The sequence below is a fragment of the Tripterygium wilfordii genome, chromosome 13 (assembly GCF_013401445.1).
Source record: "Tripterygium wilfordii isolate XIE 37 chromosome 13, ASM1340144v1, whole genome shotgun sequence".
In the NCBI taxonomy this organism is placed as follows: Eukaryota; Viridiplantae; Streptophyta; class Magnoliopsida; order Celastrales; family Celastraceae; genus Tripterygium; species Tripterygium wilfordii.
Genome location: NC_052244.1, coordinates 15163543 through 15184209, shown reverse-complemented (window position 1 = coordinate 15184209; position 20667 = coordinate 15163543). Strand labels below are relative to the sequence as shown.

The following is a 20667-nucleotide window of genomic DNA, read 5'->3' as shown; positions in this document are numbered from 1 at the left end:
AGCACTAAAATCAATCGAGAAAGATGGACCCAATTCATGCATGTCAATTGGATTTCCTGAAAGATAAAGACGCAATTGAAGCTCCATTGTCTAATCCAACTCAAACCCAATTGAAGACCCAAGGTTTTCTTGGAGGAGACTCTGCAGAGAAAGTAAGGAGGGACTCTGGCATGCCTTGAAATCGACGAAGCCAGAAGGATGCTCTGCGTGCCCTTGAGGGAAGTAGAAGACATTGGTGTTCACGGCAGGCATTTGGACCATGCCGCCGGCGCAAATGTGCCATATCCGAGAGTCTTCGATCTGGAGAATTTCTTTAATGCATCAATGGATAATGGAAACTTTTTTTTTTCCCTTTTAATATTATCTGCCGCTTTTCTTACATTTGTGGCTTTTTATTTTTATTTACATTTTATATACGTGTTATGCCAAGTTGGACTACAATTGTCACGTTTACAATTTCCGTTGAGTTAATAGCCGAAAAATAGGGATCGGGATAGATTTGGATAGCTTTTTGAAACATTAAATACACAATCGATAAATTTTAAACTTTAAGGATAGAAACGAGAAAATAGTGTAACTTCAAGAGTATAAAAGATGGTTTAGTCAAAAAAAAAAAAAGAGTCAATTTTTTATGGCTGCATTTGAGTTTGAGGCATGTATGAAGAACCAATAGAAACAAGTAGTCCACTAAAACCAAGGAATTGTGTGTGTTTTGATTTGAACTTGGTGTTTCTTCACATGTATGAACATGCATGCAACTTTTGAGTCTTAATTTATGTATGCATAGTAGCAGAGTCATTCAATGTATAAAACAACGTGTTGCATGCAATATGTTTACTACGTTGGCTTTTTGGAGTCCAGGGAAATTTAATTTCAAGCACCAAATTTATGGTGGTTGTGACTTGCCTAGTCTTCTTCGAAGACTTACGCGGAGACAAAGAGGCAATTAAGCCGGTCTGAACAAATTTACCTAGAATACTTGAGAGTCCACCATTAATACATACATACATGGACAGAACAATGAATTTTGAGGAAAAAAAAAACAGTGCACAGAGAGGACAGAATGTAGATTAAGAACCAACAGTTACAGTGCAATGGGAAGGACATTAAGACTTCTAAAGGAAGGATTAATTGGAGTCCTACATTTGATACACTAACTACTACTGGACAAACAACTAACTGATGTCAACTGAAGAAGCAAGAACTTGACTCCACAGATTTAGATCTCACATGGAATTCAATTACAAGAATTGTTATCAATCAATGAAATAATCAAAAAGGAAGTTTAGCACCCAAGCTTATCAGTTGGACTTAAACTTCTTTAGGAATCACATGCCTCCTCTCTCATGGCCAAATACCTTCCCGCTATTTAAACCCCTCCATCGCTCATTCTCTTTCCACACAATCAGTCAAACACATCACCACTTTCATAACAAAATTCCATTTTGTTCCCTTCTCCACTCCTCTTTGTCCAGATACACCAAAAACACTTCATATATCTCTATCATTCTAATTCCTTCTCTTTCTTTTGGCTTCTGACTCTCTCTTTTTTCCCCTGCTAAATTTGTTCTGATATGTATAACACTCCCATTACTTGTCTTAACATACCAAATATGTTGCAAACATTTGGTCATCAGCATCATCATCTTCATGAAGACTTGTTCTTCTCTAGGAGATGTATTTGGGTGAATGGACCTGTCATTGTTGGGGCTGGTCCTTCAGGCCTTGCTGTTGCAGCTGGTCTTAAACAGCAAGGTGTGCCTTTCATTGTTCTTGAAAGAGCTAACTGCATTGCCTCTCTTTGGCAAAACAGGACTTACGATCGCTTAAAGCTTCACCTCCCTAAACAATTCTGTCAATTACCCAGTTTTCCATTCCCAGAGGACTTTCCAGAGTACCCTACAAAGTATCAGTTCATTAACTATCTAGAATCATACGCAGAACACTTCAACATAAACCCACATTTCAATGAGGCAGTTCAATCTGCTAAATATGATGAAACTTTTGGCTTGTGGAGAGTCAAAACTGTTTCAACAAGTGCTTCAAATCCTGTTGAGGTTGAGTACATATGTAGGTGGCTTGTGGTTGCCACAGGAGAGAATGCTGAAAAAGTTGTGCCTGATTTTAAAGGTTTGAAAGAGTTTAGTGGTCCTGTAACACATGCTTGTGACTACAAATCGGGCGAAAGTTGTCAAGGAAAAAGCGTGCTTGTGGTCGGCTGTGGCAATTCAGGAATGGAAGTCTCTCTTGATCTTTGCAACCACAATGCTCATCCATCAATGGTTGTTCGAAGCTCGGTAAGTACATATATATGTTCTATTCTACTTTAACTGGTACCAAGTTTACTTTGTTTTGAGTTCAGATAATTAAACTGTCTTTTGCTTTTGTTGTTTTTTTAATTGACAGGTTCATGTGTTACCAAGGGAAGTTCTTGGGAAATCAACATTTGAATTAGCAGTAACTTTGATTAAATGGTGTCCACTTTGGATGGTGGACAAGATATTGTTGGTTCTTGCAAGGTTAATACTTGGAAATGTTGAGAGATATGGGTTGAAGAGGCCATCTTTAGGTCCTTTAGAGCTCAAAAACATTGCAGGAAAGACACCTGTGTTGGACAGTGGTGCCTTATCCAAAATAAGATCCAGAGATATCAAAGTTGTTCCTGGAATCAAGAGGTTTGCCCCAGGAAGAGTGGAGCTTGTTAATGGTGAAAATATGCAGATTGATTCTGTAATTTTGGCTACTGGGTATCGAAGCAATGTGCCTTCATGGCTCAAGGTGAGCAGGTTCTTTTTTCTGTATGTATTATTTTAGATTCACAATTCTCCACTGTCACCATCACTTTCTTTTTACTGATTTAAACCTAAAAAAGTGTGTTAAAAGCAGATTCTTCTCCATTGTCAACCTGCAGAAATCTTTGTATCGAGATTCTGTTTTCTGAGCAGGGAAAAAAAAAGGGGACTTGTTGTCTCTCTGTCCTCAATGATTTTCTTGTCTTTCCACTCTGTCAAGACTTTGTTTTTCCCTAGGAGGCTTTTGTGTGGGTTCTAGTTTTCCATTACATAATCTTACGTTGACAACATATGATCAAACTTAGTTTAATGTTGATTGGAATGTGTATTGTACAGGACAATGATTTCTTTTCTGAAGATGGAATACCCAAGAACCCATTCCCAAATGGGTGGAAAGGCAAGGCTGGACTATATGCAGTTGGGTTCACAAGAAGAGGTCTATCTGGTGCATCACTAGATGCAATTAGTGTAGCACTTGACATTGCCAAACGCTGGAAAGAAGAAACTAAGCAGACAAGGAAATCGGTCACGGGTCAGCATAGGAGATGTATTCACATTTTTAGAGCTATTGAGAACTAGCATGACTCGCCCAACTTATCTGTCGGCAGGAAGTGCTCGGGACCTATTCTGCCCGAGTTTAGTCCCAACTTGGCTGTCCAAAATAGGCAAACCCGGTGGTGGTGATCTCAGTTCAAAAAGAGTACTGGCATGACATTATCTTGATCTGTTTCATTCTACTTTGTTGATGGGTTTGTGTATAGAGAACAAGACAAGAAACATAGGAAGGAGCCCTCTCCGAAACAAAAACCCAAGATCTGCAAATAAGTGGGTTCTAATGTAAAAAAATGGAAGACGAGGCTTGTTGGATTTTTTCTAGTCGAAAATCACAAATGCTAAAGATTCCTTCTTTCTACCATCTCTGTCTATGGTCTCTGATCTACCTAATCATTAATGCAGCAGATAGGTTGGCTTATCTAATTCTCTCTCCACAACCTGCTCCACTGGAGCCCTTTCAACCCTTTGTTTTCATGTTGCCTTCCATGCACATGGACAAAGCTCACATAACAGGCATTCAAACTTTAAACTCTTATAATTTCACAATTATGACTGTTAATAACAGAATAAAGAAAACATATGCAGTATGGCTTTTTATCAGACACTAAACTAAACTTGTTTCTGCTAAGAACCTATAAGAGATATGAAAGAACATAATAACAAGAAAAAGGCTTAAGTGTGAGCATCATACATACCTTTGAATGATAGATTGAGAAGAAGTGGAAGAACTTCCTCCTCCTTGTTCTTCGTCTTTTGTTGTTCTGTTACTCTGTATGTCCATCAGCTATACCTACACATTGATGGATGAGAGTGATTAGTGAGTATCTTCAATTTGATGAGATGAATAGTACTGGTGAAGCAGTAGATTATTTGTGGTTTTTGAAAGATATTTCAAGCTTTTAACATGCCTGTTTTGGGTACAAAACCATGCCAACATTTATCCTCACTGCTATGCACTCTGCAGTCATCTTGTATTTTCTTTGAGACATTTTAACAAACACCCTGCAAACATTGTCAAATGCATCCAAAATCTCTGTTACTTTTGGATATATTACTTTTATTTTTCACAAAAATAAAATCGAGAAAGTATAGACAACCCATATGAGGACCCATTCTGTGAATTCACATGCAGAAAAGCCTCAACACAATGGCCCCTCCAAAATTTCTTCACCAACACAGATTCATTTTTTTTCTCTCTCATAAAATTTATGTGCTGAAATCAATTAATGATCTAGTGAGCATACTATGCGCAGCCTCTTTCTTTCTTCAGCTTGTATTCAGAGCAAAAATCTGACAGCAACATTAAAAACAACAACAGCAGTTGGGTCTAATTCCAGTGGAATCTCACAACCTTGTAACCTCTTACTAAGACATCACAGTTACCAAGAAATGAAAACACATGGGGGTGGCCACCACTCATATCCCCTCCTTGGGTTCACACCAACAGCCCATCCCTTCTTGTTCTGAATCTTGTCATGGACGGCTTTAAACTCACTGCCATTTAATGGTCTCGGACAGTAAACATTCTAGTCCTATGTAAATTCCATAACTGCATGCTTAAAGTTTTTGCATTTGTGTGTGCACAAACAACCAATTGGCAATAGTCTAGTTGGTTCTCTTCGACCTAACATATACGGTGCCTGAAGTCGGGAGTTCGAACCAACTAATCATGATATTTCTTTGTGAAATCCTAATTCCGTGGGTCCCACTTCCAAGCCCCTACAGCCTACATGCATGAATTTCGACCCAATCTTACATGTTGTGAGCATTCTAAGTGCTAATTTTTGGAGAACTATGTGAAGATCAAAGCTTCTATGTAGTTTCAGATGCTCTGATTCTTTGCTAACTTTAATACTACCATAGAATGAATACCTACTTTGCTGAGAGAACATATTATATTACATTGTTGGAACATTTTGTTGTGGTAGAGGGTGAATTGCAAAAATGTATCATGTGTCCCCATGAGAGTATGAGTACTTGAAATTTTGTTATTGAACTTCCAAGAAAACACTGTTGTTGCTTACAGATCACATAAAGCAGCCAATGATATAAACATGTCTAAAATTTTACATACATGTGAATGCCCTATGTAGCCTGCATTGTATTTACAAGGATATAAACCTTCCGGCTGCTGACATTTTAATAATAGGTCATTTACTGGAGAGCATCTGATCTATTTGACCATTCTGGTTGTACATATCCACAATTTTCTTGGCATAGGAAGGCATGTGCCTGTCAGCCCTGCATGTTCACAATTCTAATGTCAAAAGCAGCTTGAACGTCTAAGGTAAAGGTTTATAATTACTCGTTACAGTCTACCTTTGTTTTCCCCAAGCACGGTTTGTATACAAATAGTTCCTGATGGTATGGTAATCAAGGGAATAACGGGCGAATTCCAGTCCCTTTGGGCCAATCTGATTAAAAAGATGCACATCAGAATACATTATGTTTCGGTAATTTGGTTAATAAAGACATCATGAAGAAGACGCGAATTTACCAAGTTCAGCACAAAAGCGATCAAATTCCCAATAAACTTCGGAGCAGGTTTTGAAGGACCCTTCCCTGAGAAACATACGATATATTCAAAGCACAGAAAGATTATCAAAGAATCCATAAGTTACAAGCAGATGTATCTAGTAGGTTTCCTTCCTTGTTACTTGTTAGTAGAACATGAAAAGATGTTTCCAAAACTCACATAAGCATTCAACTTCATTACTAGGTCTTGAATGAAGGAAAATCCGCACATAGGGTTGAGACAAAAGGCAAAAGTTTTTTTTACGATAATCAACAGTTGGGAATTCATGCATACCTAACTTGGCATTATCATCTGCCTTAACAGTCTCCATAACAAATGGTCGACGATCACCCTGGAATTGGATAACTGCCTTTGAAGTCAAATGTTCCATTTAGTAAACTCATCAAAGTAGCACAAACAAGACAGGCTAAGGTTTTTACGCTGCTAGTTGTTGGAGTAACCTCCAAAAGGTTTTCCACCAGACTCAGCATTTCTCTTCCACGTTCATTTCTGCAATTAATGGATCAAGGTTAGTATTCAAAGCATCAGCGTGATACAACGGAGAATATTTTCTTCACCAAAAAGAGGGAGAATTTTAAAATAGCAGCATCTAAGCGAAATAGGAAACATAAACAAAATGAAGGTATGTGCCGTGGAATCTCCTAGAAATGCAAGTTTCCACTGTCGATATACCTGACTGTAACATACTGCAGATGGTTTGTCATGCTGATCCCAGGGTATTTGGGTACACCCATGTACCCAACCACCAGATCCTAAATATACACATACAAGAAGGCATTATCATCCTCCGGAGGAAAGTTTTGCAGTTCCTTCTTGTCAGAATACATTGAACAGTTTTATTGCAGAGCAGTTGGCAGTATTCAAGGAGAAAACTTGATGGTGCAAATACAAGATTTTGTAAAAGACTTGCCACTTTTATAAGTTATAAAAAATTGAAATGCCCACAAGGTAGATAGAGTGGGTAAGAGTTATTATGTACTGGGCTGTCACTCATACTTTGAGTTATACACGAAGCTGTGATTCAAAAGCGAATGACACGTTTTCCTGTTTAGCTAACAGCATAGGAACTCACCGCTAAACCATTTGAATAGTCAAAACAGCTGCAGAACACAAATGAAATCTTGATTAGTATGGACAATCTCTAATGAAAAACCACTGTAATGACAAATACAAGATACTGATAAATTGTAAAAGATACTTTTAGCAACATGACACCAAAACTACCCAAAATTACAATCGGTGACCACCAACTAATTAGAGTTTGTTTAGGAATCCTTATTTAAATCAACTAATTAGAGTTTGTTTCCTAATTTAGTTTAGGATTGATGTCTTTAAACACTAAGTTTATGAAGCTGTTTTGTTATGGACTGAAGAGTGAGAAGAATAGTTTAGAGGCTTTGCTTAGGGTTTATTCCAATTGTAATTGGCCGTTAAGGCACTTTTTACTTTTATTTGCTTGGGTTAGAATAGATCCATTTTGTGTGTTCTATACTAGATTTATTCGGCTCTTTGGGGTATTCTTGCTTCAATTGGCTTTGGCTATAGTAGATTCATTATGTGCTTTCTACACTAGAGATTGTATTAGGGTTCAATTCTGTGAATTCTATCAATCAAATATTTTATTTTGTTCGTTTGTGCTTTCAACTGGATTGGATTTTATTTGCCTAAATAAAATAGAGGCAAATAGTTCTCTTTCTTGGAACTAACTGGTTTTTAGCTGTGTTGTGATTAATTCAATGAAGATATGATTCCCATTCAATTCAAATAGTAAGGATCCTGCAATCTTGAAAGATTCCTGTTTTGATCTCATATTCTCATTGTCTTCATATCCTACGGCATTGTAAGTGTCCCTAAAAAATTTAAACAGAGATAATTATGTGTATCATCTGCCCTATTTGACTTCAATGTCCAAAAAAATCTTATATTCGCAACATTAAAAGCAAATGGCATGCAAATATGGTTTCCAATCATCATCTGGCTGGTCAATTATTCTCCTGGAAAATGCATCTCTATTCCCTAGTTCAGGGATGTGTGAAAATCTTTAATGTAACAATATAACTAAGAGAATTAAGTTTTCCATTTCCAGAAATATATAGGTATCGCTTAAAAACACTCTGCATGCTTAATTATCTGAAGAAGAGAGTACATGATAGTTATTAATAGAAAAGGAGATCACCTGTAACAAGATGGAGCAATAACATCAACTAACTCATTCGCTGGTAGAGAGAAATAAGGAACCTGCTTTAGTTAACATTTAAACAAAGATGGTCATGGTTGTAACACTCTAGGTAAAAAAGGAAAGCAACTCTCGTGCACAATGCTCTCGCAATGAGCGGAGGTCGGGGATAGGCAGAATGTATGCAGACCTTACCCCCAACATACTATGTGGAGAGACTGTTTCGAGGAATTGAACATGTGACCTCTAGGTTGCACCCCCGCGACTCTATCATTGGGCCACATACTAACACTCCAACTAAGTTAAAAGTTTGACCGTGTTACCTCTTCAATATGACCATCCAAGTGCTTGAGGTGGACCTATCAAAAAGTAACAGTAACAATAATTTAAAACTGCATAAGAAATATCCAAAAGAATCAACACCTCCTGAGATCTTGTTGTCAACAACAACTTGATGAATATTGAATACCTATAATTAAAAGTTAGATTTTCTACTTTGTCCTTGGGTGGCGCCCCTGGCTCCATTTAATGTATTATTCAAAAAAGAAAAAATATTACATGCCTTTATGAGGAGTCGCTATCTGGTTAGGCAAGCCAGATAGCATAATGATAAACCTGTCTTGTGCCATAAGCGACAAGGCCTGCTTATCTTATTGTTCACATCTGCTGTTTATCCATGAAAAACATAGCATATTTATTCTAGTATCACATGTGCATAGACCCTAACTGATGACCGCAAAAGCGATTCAAAGTTTGAATCAAAATCCTTGGATTGCATAAGCAAGGTCGTGGAGAAAATTTAAAACCTCAACCAACAAGAAACATGTAACCCACAGTTTGTCCCTGACTTTGCTGTGAAAGTTGGGGCTCACCTAATGTGTCAACTATAGGCAATGCCCAAACAAAGAAAAATATCCTCCAATATGCAAATTTACAGCCAATTAGCGCATGAGCATTGAATATATTTAAAATAGAATGATAATTCACCACTCACCTTGTAATCTTGCATAAACTCATAATGTAGAACTGTTTCTGGTTCACTACTTGCGGACTTTAGAAACTTGTCTAGGCCTTCTCGAGTTCCATTATCTACTGTTAAATAAGAGAAATAGGTCTGATTGAATTGGCGTCACCAGTACTTAGCAGCAAATATTACTCTGTGGGTATGAAACTGTTAATTAAAGATTCCAGAGTAAGTTGACTCTTTACCACTTAAGACGATTGTTTGAGTTTCAAAATTCCAACCCACAAAGAATCATACAGAGAATGGTTAGGATCTATCAGGATGCCTTCTACCATCTACATCTCCAGGTACATGGACAAGGCTACATGTAGAAGATCTCAACTTTTGACATACAACATATTTTATTTGATCTAGTGGATGCACTTGCAGACAGAACAACCATATAAAATTAACCATCCATTCACATCCCTTCTATGTACTAGCACACATCACAGCATTTCAACTTAATGGAAAGGGTACTATAATATCAACATATTTAATGGAAAACAAACAGCACATAAATCTGTTATTTACCACAATTGGTGCCTAACACATAAAGCTTCTCCAAATTCAAATATTGCTCCACAGATCTCAATGCTGCATTTTAAGAAATCAATCTGCATTACAATAGTACAAGTCACAAAAGAAGATGGTGGAAATAAAAATTGCAGGAGAAATGATTAAAACACACCTAGCACTTGGCAACCCACACCACAGAAAAGAAGACGCTTCACACCTGAAGCCTGTTACATGCAAGATATGACCATATGTGTGACTAAATATCTTAGGCGGAAATCCAAACAGCAAAGAGTTGCCACTTAGCTAATAACTGCCAAATAAAAAGAATGCTAAACAAATATACTAGTTGCATGCACAAATAATAGAAGTATGGTTAACATGATTCGCCAAGATTTATGATATGTAAATTATGTTCATTGAGTAGAACTTTTTCATTCATCCCGAAAAATTATGGTCTCTTAAATCATTCTTCCAGTTAGTCAAATTACTAAAATGTTTAACCAGAACAGAATTTCTTTTACTAATTTATAGTTCTGTTACTTCATTTGATGCAATAGGAAATTTCAGTAAAATTTCCAAAATAGTTTTCAATCAAATTTTCTAAGGCCGCACAAAAAGCTCATAGAAAATATTTAATTGTATAACCAGTTTTACAATGTGTTTGGCAGGAAGGATTGATTTAAGGTGCGCTAGGAAATAGATCCAACCCTTCATTTGGCGGTAAAAAGAATGACAATCCCAATCATCAGTTTGGTATTGTAGCATAAATGGATGGTATAACATAGAGAGAGCTACATTATTATCCAACTGATAAAATGAATGTGTTCAGAAGAAAAATATCTTCAGGAAACAATAAAAAGTAAACTCCCGTGCACAAGGCTCCCGCAATGAGCGAGGTCGGGGACAAGCAAGATGTATGCAGACCTTAACCCCACATAATATGTAGAGATGCTGTTTTCAGGAATTGAACCAAAGGAATAGTATATTATTTGGAACATTTTGTTTGCCCTTTAAGCCCTCTATTGGTTGAGCTCAGTATTTTTAGTTGTTAAATTTGCAACAATACAAAAGCATACAAGTTAAACTCTATAGAAAAATAGCTATAGAGTTGTCACCACATACCTCAACCAGTGCTAGAGTATTCAGATTAGGAGATAATGTTGGCTTAACACCTCTAGCTGCTAAAACTTCATCTGGTGTCCTATTTGTAAACGGAGAGGGTGAGACAGATGAAAGAGTGGAAAAGGAAGAGGAAACATATAGTTAGAAAAATAATAAACAACCACAAGATAACCGCCCAATAAATTTTTTGGAGAGTGAGATATTCTAGACCCTATTTTAACTAATTTTTTTTCAAAAAAAAAAAAAGTGGTTGTGAACCTGGCCAAGACAGGTCTTGGAGATAGTCTGTCCTCTGGATCACTGCAATAGTACAACTAAGAATCATGAAAACTAAAAATAACAGCAAAGTTTATTTTATTACAAATTAGTGCCCTACCTCTGTACACATATGACAGCCTCAACCATCCCTGCTTTCAACATTTCAACTGCAATGGTTGTCACTATTCCAGTCCACTGAGCTCCTACCATGGAAATCCTTTTTACCCGTAATTGAAATTTGGATACAAATACATAGTGCTTGAATTGCACAAAAAAACATTCTACTACAGAATTTTTCACTTATACACACACAAACATACACACTGATTTGCAGTCCAGTTGAAAATGCAACAAGGAGATATGATAACAACTTGGTAGATAGCAACATGGAAGAAGGAAGACAAATTCAGAAATTAAATGAGCTGAAGAATCTATCAAGTTGTTGAAATATTAACATGAAAGGCTTAAGGCATAGATAGAAATGTCTAAACTCATTGCCATACAATATGCCCAATGGGGACTAGAATAAGCAGATATGTTCCATTACAAGACACCAACTCTTCTATAAGATCTTCATCAGCTAAAATTCACCTTCTTCTCACCAATTTTTGCAAGTGATGGAAACACATACAGTCAATATCCAGATAACAAGATTTGAAAAATAGTACCATTGTTGAAGCATAAGGACCAGAAATAATTTCTCATGATTGATTGATTAAAGAGATATAACAAACTCATTTGAGAAGGGAAAACAAAGTCACATCATATGATCATAATATGTATTCTTTAAAAGTCACTAGGATCCAAATAAATACTTAACCATTGAAATCCCAGGAATGGTTAGAAGTGAAATTTTTCATGAAAATATTAATGGGAAGCCTAGCCCTTTGGTTGATAATGCAGGACCAAATATATAATCAACTTCTAGTACGATACTCAACTTATTCCAAGATAATCAGCTGTGAAAGCCAAATAGATTATAACTATTTGTAAAGTTGGATTATCTTTGACAAATTTTCTTTTCTACTTAAGGTAATCTAGCTTACAGTAACTTAGAAAGATAATAATGAAAAGATTGAGATTATCTCATAGATTGGACAATGCTACAATAACCTCACAGTATGCTACTCAATGAGGGAGCAGAAGGCTCCACGTCTCACCACTCACACCTTATATACTGTCATGGTATGATAGAATTTTTCCTCATTGTTCAACGCAACAACTTACAAATAATTTTAATTTTTTTGCATGGGAAAACTTGACCAGACTTGATGAACTAAAAGGGCTTACCTTCTACGGGCTTGGTTTTGCGAGCATATAATAGCCTCTCATGCACTCCTAGGTACATCTCATCCATTGAATCTTTTCTCCTCCCCCTACCATGGACCACAGGCTCCAAGCTCTGGAAACAGCCATAAAATTATCAGCTCGGGAGCAAGAAAGTAAACAGAAATTAAATGAGAAACAATTTGAGATTTACCTCAATTTTAGACATTCCCTCTCCCAGGAAAGCACAAGCATTCTTCACATGAGCAATGTAATATGTATCACACAACCCGCATCGACTACTCAGAGAAGGGAGAAAAAATCAAGAGGAAACCAGAGAGAAAATCAACAAACAGGAGACAACCCATATTAATCTTTTCCAATAAAATATGGGTTTTTAAAAATGAGCCAACCTGCAGTGATCTTTGGCAGGATAGGTGCCTCCTGGTGGAACGGGTCTTGAGCGCTGTCTCCAGTCCTCTCTGAGCTTCACTGTCTTTTTTGAGCTGTCGTCTGTACAGCTCAGAAACAAAATCACAAAATCATTCATTCTCCAATTTAATAATACTGTGTATGAATATCTACCTATAGAGAAGGAGTAGCACCTTTATTGGAGGAAGGAATTGAAGCTGAAGAAGAAACGATGGAGAGGGAAAGAGGGAGTGCAGACATGTTGCCTGGTACAGAAAACTAGTGGCTCATTGCTTTTGAGAGCCTTTAGATTGATCTGATTAGAAACAAGAACATGAGAACGGCGTCGTTTCACTGCATCCAAGTATGTATCAAGTCTCAAGCTACAGTGAATATCGTGTAGAGTTTGGGCTTGGCTTGAAAGGAAATTAATCATGGACTGGACTGGACTGAACAGTTTGAGCCGGGCCCATGTTCAGAGCCCAAAATCCAAATATTGTCTTACAATCTTGTATCGATCGGGTCTATCCAATTCGAAGATTTAATCAAAATTATCGTCTTAGTTTAAGAAATTTTAACACAAAAATGAACTGAAACATAGATTTGTTTTGTAACCTTATAACAATCTCTCATGCACTGTTACGAACGATCTTAAGTCTCACATCGGAAATATGAGATTTTATTGTGGAGTTCATATGGACATAGGCTCTCCAACCTCACAAACTAGCTTAAACTAGTTTTTGGAGTGTGATTCTCCCAAGATTTATATCAATTGATATCACAGACTCCACCACGACTCTCAGTTGAAATCGTGCGACAAGAGTGGTGAAATCTACATAACCATTTTCGTCCAGGACTAGTTAGTGCCAAGCCACAAATATGGTGACGTCGATTTATCGGGACTAACTAGTGCAAAGCCAACCCGTTGAGCACCGGGACTGCAGAGCGTGGTGGAATATTACGATCTCAAGTCCCACATCAAAAGTATTGAATTCTGGTGTGGAGTTTATTCTCTCCAACCTCACAAGTTGAGACAAAGCTCGGATGAACCAACAAAAGTTGATACCTAAAGTCAGTCACCGTATTCACATATTTGCCTAAATCACGCCCCAATTAAGGAGATCAAGCAAATAACCGCTCTTCAAAGATACATATTTGCAACTCCATATCAAGCCTCTAGCATGTAAAAAAATGTAAAGAGCATACTTTCAACACACGATAAGATGCATCACAACACCATACGTATATAAACCCTAATTACAAAGATAAAAGTATTGCACACATATGCGCGAGAAACAACAATATGATATCCTAGAATTCTTAAGGATTATCCCTAGATTCCGTTCATATAGTAATACTATAAAATGACTAGACTTTGAAGAAAACGGATATATATAGAAACCCTAATAACAACATATACATATACATATACGAGAGAAATTTAAATAACCAAGGAAAGAGGCCCAGTCCCACCTTCCTTGTAGGCATCAGGAACACTGGAGTAGAAGTAGAGGTTGTTGGCCAATTCCCAGCCCCAATTGTCTTTCCTGGACACAAACATCTGAGGCCATCGGTTTATCCTCACATAGTGCTCTCTGATCATTCCTTCGCCAACAAAACTCGTGACGATAGAATAGCAGCTCTCGTGACCACCCCATAAGTTGTCATCAGAATCTGCAGTTTGGCTCCCATCTGGATGGAAATACCGGCGCATAAGAGGGCCTGTGCCTTTCCAGTAAGGATCAAGATCTCGCCAATATTCTGGAGCTGCCTGAGGGAAAAATGATGCCTATGAGATTGATTTTATCATTTGGTTTTCTATGATGGTAATTGATGTCTAGCAAAAGCATCATTATAATACACATACCTTCTGATAATGAAACTCCCACGCATGATCACACATATCATCCTTTGTTATACGAGACTGAAAAAATAAATAAGTGAAATAAAATTTTAGCGCTCCACAAGAACAATGCCAAATAGATTAAGTTGCACGTGAGTTTATGCGTATTCAAGTTTTTGTGTGAGAAGAAAAAACTATAGATAAGAGAGAGTGGAATTCTTGCTACTCACACGCTTGCCATCCATTATAGATGATGAATAGGCAGCCAACTTTGACAATCCTCGGACTTGTGACAGGCGAGGTATGTGTGCTTTCCCAAGCCACAATTCCACACACTAAGACAGCAAATATATCAAATTAGTCTTACCTATCGCACATGTCCCGTGTTGCTCCATCACTGAAATAGCTTATCACAGGAAAACGCAAATTTCCTGTGAGCAACCACTGGGTATATGCATTCCTCAGAAACTTAACCGGTGCATAAGGTAAGCAGTGGTCCAAACTTACCAAAATGATTTAAGATCCAAAAGCAACAAGGCATGCACATAAAGATAATGCAGTAGAATACTTATATTAACGATATTGGGGGATGAGTTTGGCATCTAGCTCTGCCGAAGGTCAAAGGATACGCAGCCAATCCTAAAGCACGAACAACACTGTACTAAAAATTAACGATAGAACAAAGGAAAAATTAGAGCAAAATAATGTTGGAATATGACGGGAGTCTCAAGGGACCGTTACCAACAACTAAGCAATAAAAGAAAAGTAAATAAGTAAAGAGTATTAATTACACCAAATGGGGTCTCCAACTAATCAAAAACTATCTTATTCCTTTCTTTCCAAACAAAGCAACTGAATAATCACAGACTCATAAGGTTCCTGGGGCTTAGGCCACGCTTACTCCACATACTTCTCCGGTCTTCAAGCGAGGCAATACAAAAGATCAATTATGCCAACAATTTTACAAGATTATTAACTCAGGAGTTTCGAAAACTATCCCGGTACCAATTGTCTAAGTCGATTAGGGCACAATATGCCAAAACATATCAATTTTAAGGATTGGTCAGTGATCATACTTTCGGTTCAAAATTTTGAAGAAAAAGAAATCGTGTGACATTACTAGTCCACAATAAAAAAAAAGTGACAACATAATTGACAGTTTACACATAAGGTTAATAGCTAGAACTAAATAGAGCAACAAGAATTCAATTAATACTGATGATTACTCAATATCAATAGAACTATTGCACTCCATTTTTCAAAGCTTCTAGTCAGATGATCAGAAATAAGTAATTTCCATGCGCCCTAATAATGTAAAACTCCGTATTATTGATGATGGAAAGCACAAATTCCTTCTACTGAACAAAAATTGAAAAAAAAAAAAACACCAACTAAAACCCACTTCTGAATCTCGCTTGCTTGGGGATCCAAAGCCAAATAAATGAAAGCAGAATCTCACAAACAACAAGTATGAATTCTGAAAGGAAGGCGATCAATAAAGGCAACAAAAAAATATGAAGGGGGAAGGAACCTTGGAGGTCCAGAGTCGATCGCTGGAGGCAACAAAGTACCAGCAACGGGAGACAAGTAGAGACAGTGCCACGCTGCGTGCATCAAGTTTGTTCAAAATCATCATCATTAATTCCCACCCAAGAACCTCCAATGGGTCCTTGCGTACAACCTTCTCTTGTTCTTCTTCTTCATTTCCCTTCTCTCTCTTCCTCATCTTCTTCTTTCTCTTCATCCATTTCATCTCCACCTCCTCCGCTTCCAGAACAACACTGCCACGGGACGACGATTGAGAGGGAGACAGTGGTTTGCTCTCTTCTTTCTCATACATTTCTTGGAAATCAAATTCCACAGACCCTGCCATGGAAGAGAATGCGAGGCCGATGACTGAAGGGAAGAGTGACGACAAAACAGAGAGATTTGGGAGGATTAGGAGAACTGGGGCTAGTGGATCGAATCGATGATGTCACCCTGTACGCCGCCTTAGTTGTTTTCTCATTTCTGTGGAGTGTGGACCCGTCGACCCACGGGATTCTTTTTTTCCCACGTGTAGATCTGCGTTAAATGGGTCTTGTCCAGTAGGCTCTTACGTGGCAACGAATTTCCACGAACAGGACAAAAGTTGAGTCAGTGTTGCGCAATGAACTAGGGGTGTCCAACGGATCGGGTTCTTGGTTATCGGATCGGGTTTGACCCCATCTTATGTTTTTAACATGGGAGTGATCCACCCGGTAACCTTGTTAAGGGAACACCGGATCCCGGGTCAATAGGTTTCTCGGGTCGGATTCCAGGTTACCTGATAGGGACAAGACGATATCTATTAGTATAATTTTAAACATTTAGGTAAACATTTAGGTCCAATAAAAAAACACATAGACATAAAAATACTCATAAAATAATCATTTATCTTTATACCCTTACTCTCTTTATTTCCTTTATTTTATTTTTTTCTTCTCCGTCTCTCTTTCTTCTCTTATTCTTCTTTGTCTCTCTCTTTCTTCTCCCGTCTCTTTTTCTCTTTCTTCTTCTTCTCCTCTACCCCCTCTCTCTCTCGATCTATTTTTTAATAATATAAAGGTTACAAAATTTTAGATCTATTATTTCTATTATTCTTTACTTTTATTTAGATATAGATGTTAGAGCATTCTCATTGGTATCTCTTAACAGATTCTCTATTTTATCTACAAAATACCACTTTTTAACAGTTTACAGATTCTCTATTCAACAATAACTGCATCAGTATCTCTATTCCAAATCTCTACAACATTAAAATATTAATTTCTTCTTATTTTATTGTTCCTTATATATATTATATAATTTCAAGTAACGATTAAAATATTAACACAACATATTACAGTTTTTAAAATTTTAGACAAAATAATTAATATTAATAAAAATAAAAATATAATAGTAAAAGATAATAATTAATAAATTAAAATATTTATTAATTTATAATAAATTAAAAAAAATATTTCCAACGGCTATATTTTAATAAGAGAGATTCTTAACGATTATATTTGAAAAACAAATAATCTTAACGGCTATATTTTAAAAACAAATATTCTTAACGATCATATTTGAAAAGCAAATATTCTCAACGGCTATATTTGAAAAGCAAATATTCTCAACGGTTATATTTCTAAATTTATAAATAAATGCAACCTCATTTTGTTTCTTACAACAATTGTTTCCTTAATTTTTATTCTCAAATTTCAACTCTGTTGCGTTTGCTATCATCTTTCCCACAATCAAATGAGTTCATTTTTTAAAAAATGGTTTCAAGAATCTGTTTTCGACTCTTCCTCTGATGAAGAGTTAGAGGAGATGCTCATATTCCAAGCAGAGCAACAGAGGTTGGAGAGGATGAGGGCCTCAGCATCACGTACTCCTCGATTGTACATCGATCGTGGCTTTATTGAGGGTCACAACCGACTTTTCAATGATTATTTTGCTGAGAATCCGGTTTATCCTCATGACCGATTCAGAAGAAGATTTCGAATGGGACATGATCTATTTCTTCGCATCCAGTCTGCATTAGAGGCTCATGAACCTTATTTTCAGCAAAAAATGGATGCAGCTGGAAAGTTGGGATTATCTTCACTTCAAAAGATTACAGCTGCGTTACGAATGCTTGCATATGGTGTCTTTGCCGACCTTTTGGATGAGTATGTGCAAATCGGAGAGAGCACTGCGGTGTTGTCTATGAAGAAATTTGTGAAAACAGTGATATCTGTTTTTGGAAACGAATACTTGCGATCCCCAAATAGCGATGATGTTGCGAGATTGTTGGCTATCGGTGAAAGTCGAGGCTTCCCCGGAACGTTAGGAAGTATTGATTGCATGCACTGGAAGTGGAAGAATTGTCCAACCGCTTGGAAGGGGCAGTTCACCGGTCATATTCACGAACCAACACTTATATTAGAAGCTATCGCATCGTATGACCTATGGATTTGGCATGCATTCTTCGGATTGCCGGGTTCTCATAATGACATCAATGTATCGGATCGTTCGTTTGTGTTTTCAGATCTAACTCAAGGACGTTTCCCACCAGTGCACTATTATGTCAATGATCACCATTACTCAATGGGTTACTATCTCGCTGACGGTATCTACCCATCGTGGGCGACTTTTGTCAAAACAATTCCTATGCCACAAACCAATAAGGCTAGACATTTCAAAAGGATGCAAGAATCTTGCCGAAAGGATGTTGAGCGTGCTTTCGGTGTTCTTCAAGCAAGGTTTGCAATAGTACGCGGGCCAGCTCGCTACTTCAAACGTTCAACACTTCATGATATAATGTTGGCGTGCATAATATTACACAATATGATTGTTGAAGATGAACGACATTTACACGTTCAACCTGACATTACAGACATGTATGATCAAGCTGAAGATGGTCCTCCTACGCCAGTACTGGAGCACTTACGAACTCGTGAGTTTCAAGACTTTGTTAACCGATACATCCGCATTCAGGATAGAGAAATACATACCCAACTTCAAGCTGACCTTGTGGAGCATTTGTGGAACATTAATAGCAATGCTTAGTAATGTTTTTGTTCAATTTGTTTATTTGCTTAGTAAATTTTTCATATGTGTGTAAGTTTCTAATTTATATATCATTAGTATGTCTTTATGAATTAATGATTTCGGCATAAATTATTACATAACAAATGATTTATGAAAAATGATTTCATCAACACCGAGACAATATTATATAGTTTTTTTTTATGTTACAGAATCGGTTAAAGTGCGCTGGAGTTATTGCATTCACAACCCATGTCGGTATTATAACGATTTCTAATAGATACCGATGCAAGTCATATTTGATGAATATCTGTACGGATGAAACTGCATTTTGTCTACAGATTGTGTTTTACAGTAACCAATGGGAATGCTCTTAGGTACATAATTTTTTTTCAGGATTTCCTTTAGTTTATAAGTGTTATATTTGAAATAATTAATCTGCCAAGTTCTACAAATCATTCAGATATGTTCATATTACTGTTTTATAATAAACAAAACATTTGTCATAGTTCTTACTACAGCAAATAACCTTAAAAATAATCAATCTATAGTACATGGTTCTGCATTACAATGCAATACATTAACATGATAATGTAGGTCAATATTAGTCTTTATATTAATTTTTGTAATAGTAACATGAAAGAAAAAATCTCAAATCCAGACGATTTCAGTGACAATTCGCTATATCACCACCGCCGTTAGACTCCCCTCGCTGAGAAGCATAATGCCCAACCAAATTTTGTCCAAAATGGCCACTGAAAAGGGATACATGAAGCTGGTATGTTTTGCTTGCGTAATGTTACTGTTTCAAATAATAACATACGATTTTAGATTTGTAATAATATTAAAACAGTAACATACGAACTCGGATTTGTGTGATCTCATATATGAACTCAAATTAAGATCTCATATCTCATATTACAATCTCAGATATCATATTACATCTCAAATCTAACAAGATGAAGACGAAAACTAATAAAAATAAGAATGATGATAATAAAACAATGAAGACGATAATTATGGAGGTGCGATGGTGATGGCGGTGGTGGAGATAGAGGCAAACATGACAACAGAGGAGATGGATAGTAGGTGTCTTGGATATATGTTTTTTTTTTAAACTCATGTCTATTGGAGAAGAAGGGTAAACGTGATATTATATAATTATTAATTTTCAAAAGAAGTATTTATGTGGAAAAAAAGATAGTTATATGAAAAATATAATTTTTATTTGATTTATATGTTCAACATTTATCAAATGGGTATTAAAATGACATTTTTTGCCCGATATCCCTACATGCCCAGTCTAATGCTTACAAACCCACGTTCATGATTGACAAATATTCATGTTCCAATCTAGGAAGTAGAATTTGTATTTGAGGAGAATGAGTTTAAATTCCGATAAAAATCAAGTTTTAAATAACCTTTTAATCTTATCCGTTGGATATAAGATAAGAGAACCATTCATTTCAACAAATCTAGACATCCATATGAGGGAAACATTATTAATCAAAGTTTATATATTTTTTACCTCCGAACAATTGCCAAAATGGTCATACCAATCGAAAATTGCTCTAATTCATTTTTCATTTAGATGTTAATGTATGAGTTATTGGTTAGCTATTTATAAAAATACTTAATAAAATTGTGTTAACC

The 20667-nt window shown here is 36.6% G+C and overlaps 4 protein-coding genes across 5 annotated transcripts; 2 read left to right on the top strand and 2 right to left on the bottom strand.

The window, feature by feature from the left end:
* Positions 1-1010: 1010 nt before the first annotated feature.
* LOC120012366 (probable indole-3-pyruvate monooxygenase YUCCA7) lies at positions 1011-4015 on the top strand. Its single transcript, XM_038863763.1, has 3 exons — positions 1011-2297; positions 2407-2778; positions 3129-4015. Exons 1-3 carry the CDS (start codon positions 1575-1577, stop codon positions 3369-3371), a joined length of 1338 nt encoding a protein of 445 aa, XP_038719691.1. The 5' UTR covers positions 1011-1574; the 3' UTR covers positions 3372-4015.
* A 1268-nt stretch (positions 4016-5283) lies between these two features.
* LOC120012710 (7-hydroxymethyl chlorophyll a reductase, chloroplastic) lies at positions 5284-12983 on the bottom strand. 2 transcript variants are annotated; one of them, XM_038864151.1, is made up of 19 exons: positions 12833-12983; positions 12641-12740; positions 12442-12526; positions 12252-12363; positions 11080-11164; positions 10962-11003; positions 10704-10782; positions 9754-9805; positions 9597-9659; positions 9054-9151; positions 8383-8418; positions 8060-8121; positions 6956-6983; positions 6556-6635; positions 6303-6372; positions 6157-6214; positions 5845-5909; positions 5667-5761; positions 5284-5588 (listed from the first exon to the last, which is right to left on the bottom strand). In XM_038864151.1, exons 1-19 carry the CDS (start codon positions 12897-12899, stop codon positions 5498-5500), a joined length of 1368 nt encoding a protein of 455 aa, XP_038720079.1. In that variant the 5' UTR covers positions 12900-12983; the 3' UTR covers positions 5284-5497. The 2 variants fall into 2 exon arrangements, with proteins under 2 accessions (XP_038720079.1, XP_038720080.1); XM_038864152.1 differs by having other exon boundaries at positions 9054-9148.
* Positions 12984-13852: 869 nt separating this feature from the next.
* LOC120012709 lies at positions 13853-16448 on the bottom strand. The gene is made up of 4 exons (XM_038864149.1): positions 16013-16448; positions 14712-14816; positions 14506-14562; positions 13853-14427 (listed from the first exon to the last, which is right to left on the bottom strand). Exons 1-4 carry the CDS (start codon positions 16352-16354, stop codon positions 14080-14082), a joined length of 852 nt encoding a protein of 283 aa, XP_038720077.1. The 5' UTR covers positions 16355-16448; the 3' UTR covers positions 13853-14079.
* A 1294-nt stretch (positions 16449-17742) lies between these two features.
* Positions 17743-19035, top strand: LOC120012646 (putative nuclease HARBI1). The gene has a single exon (XM_038864083.1). The coding sequence runs from the start codon at positions 17743-17745 to the stop codon at positions 19033-19035; it is 1293 nt and encodes a 430-aa protein (XP_038720011.1).
* Positions 19036-20667: the final 1632 nt, after the last annotated feature.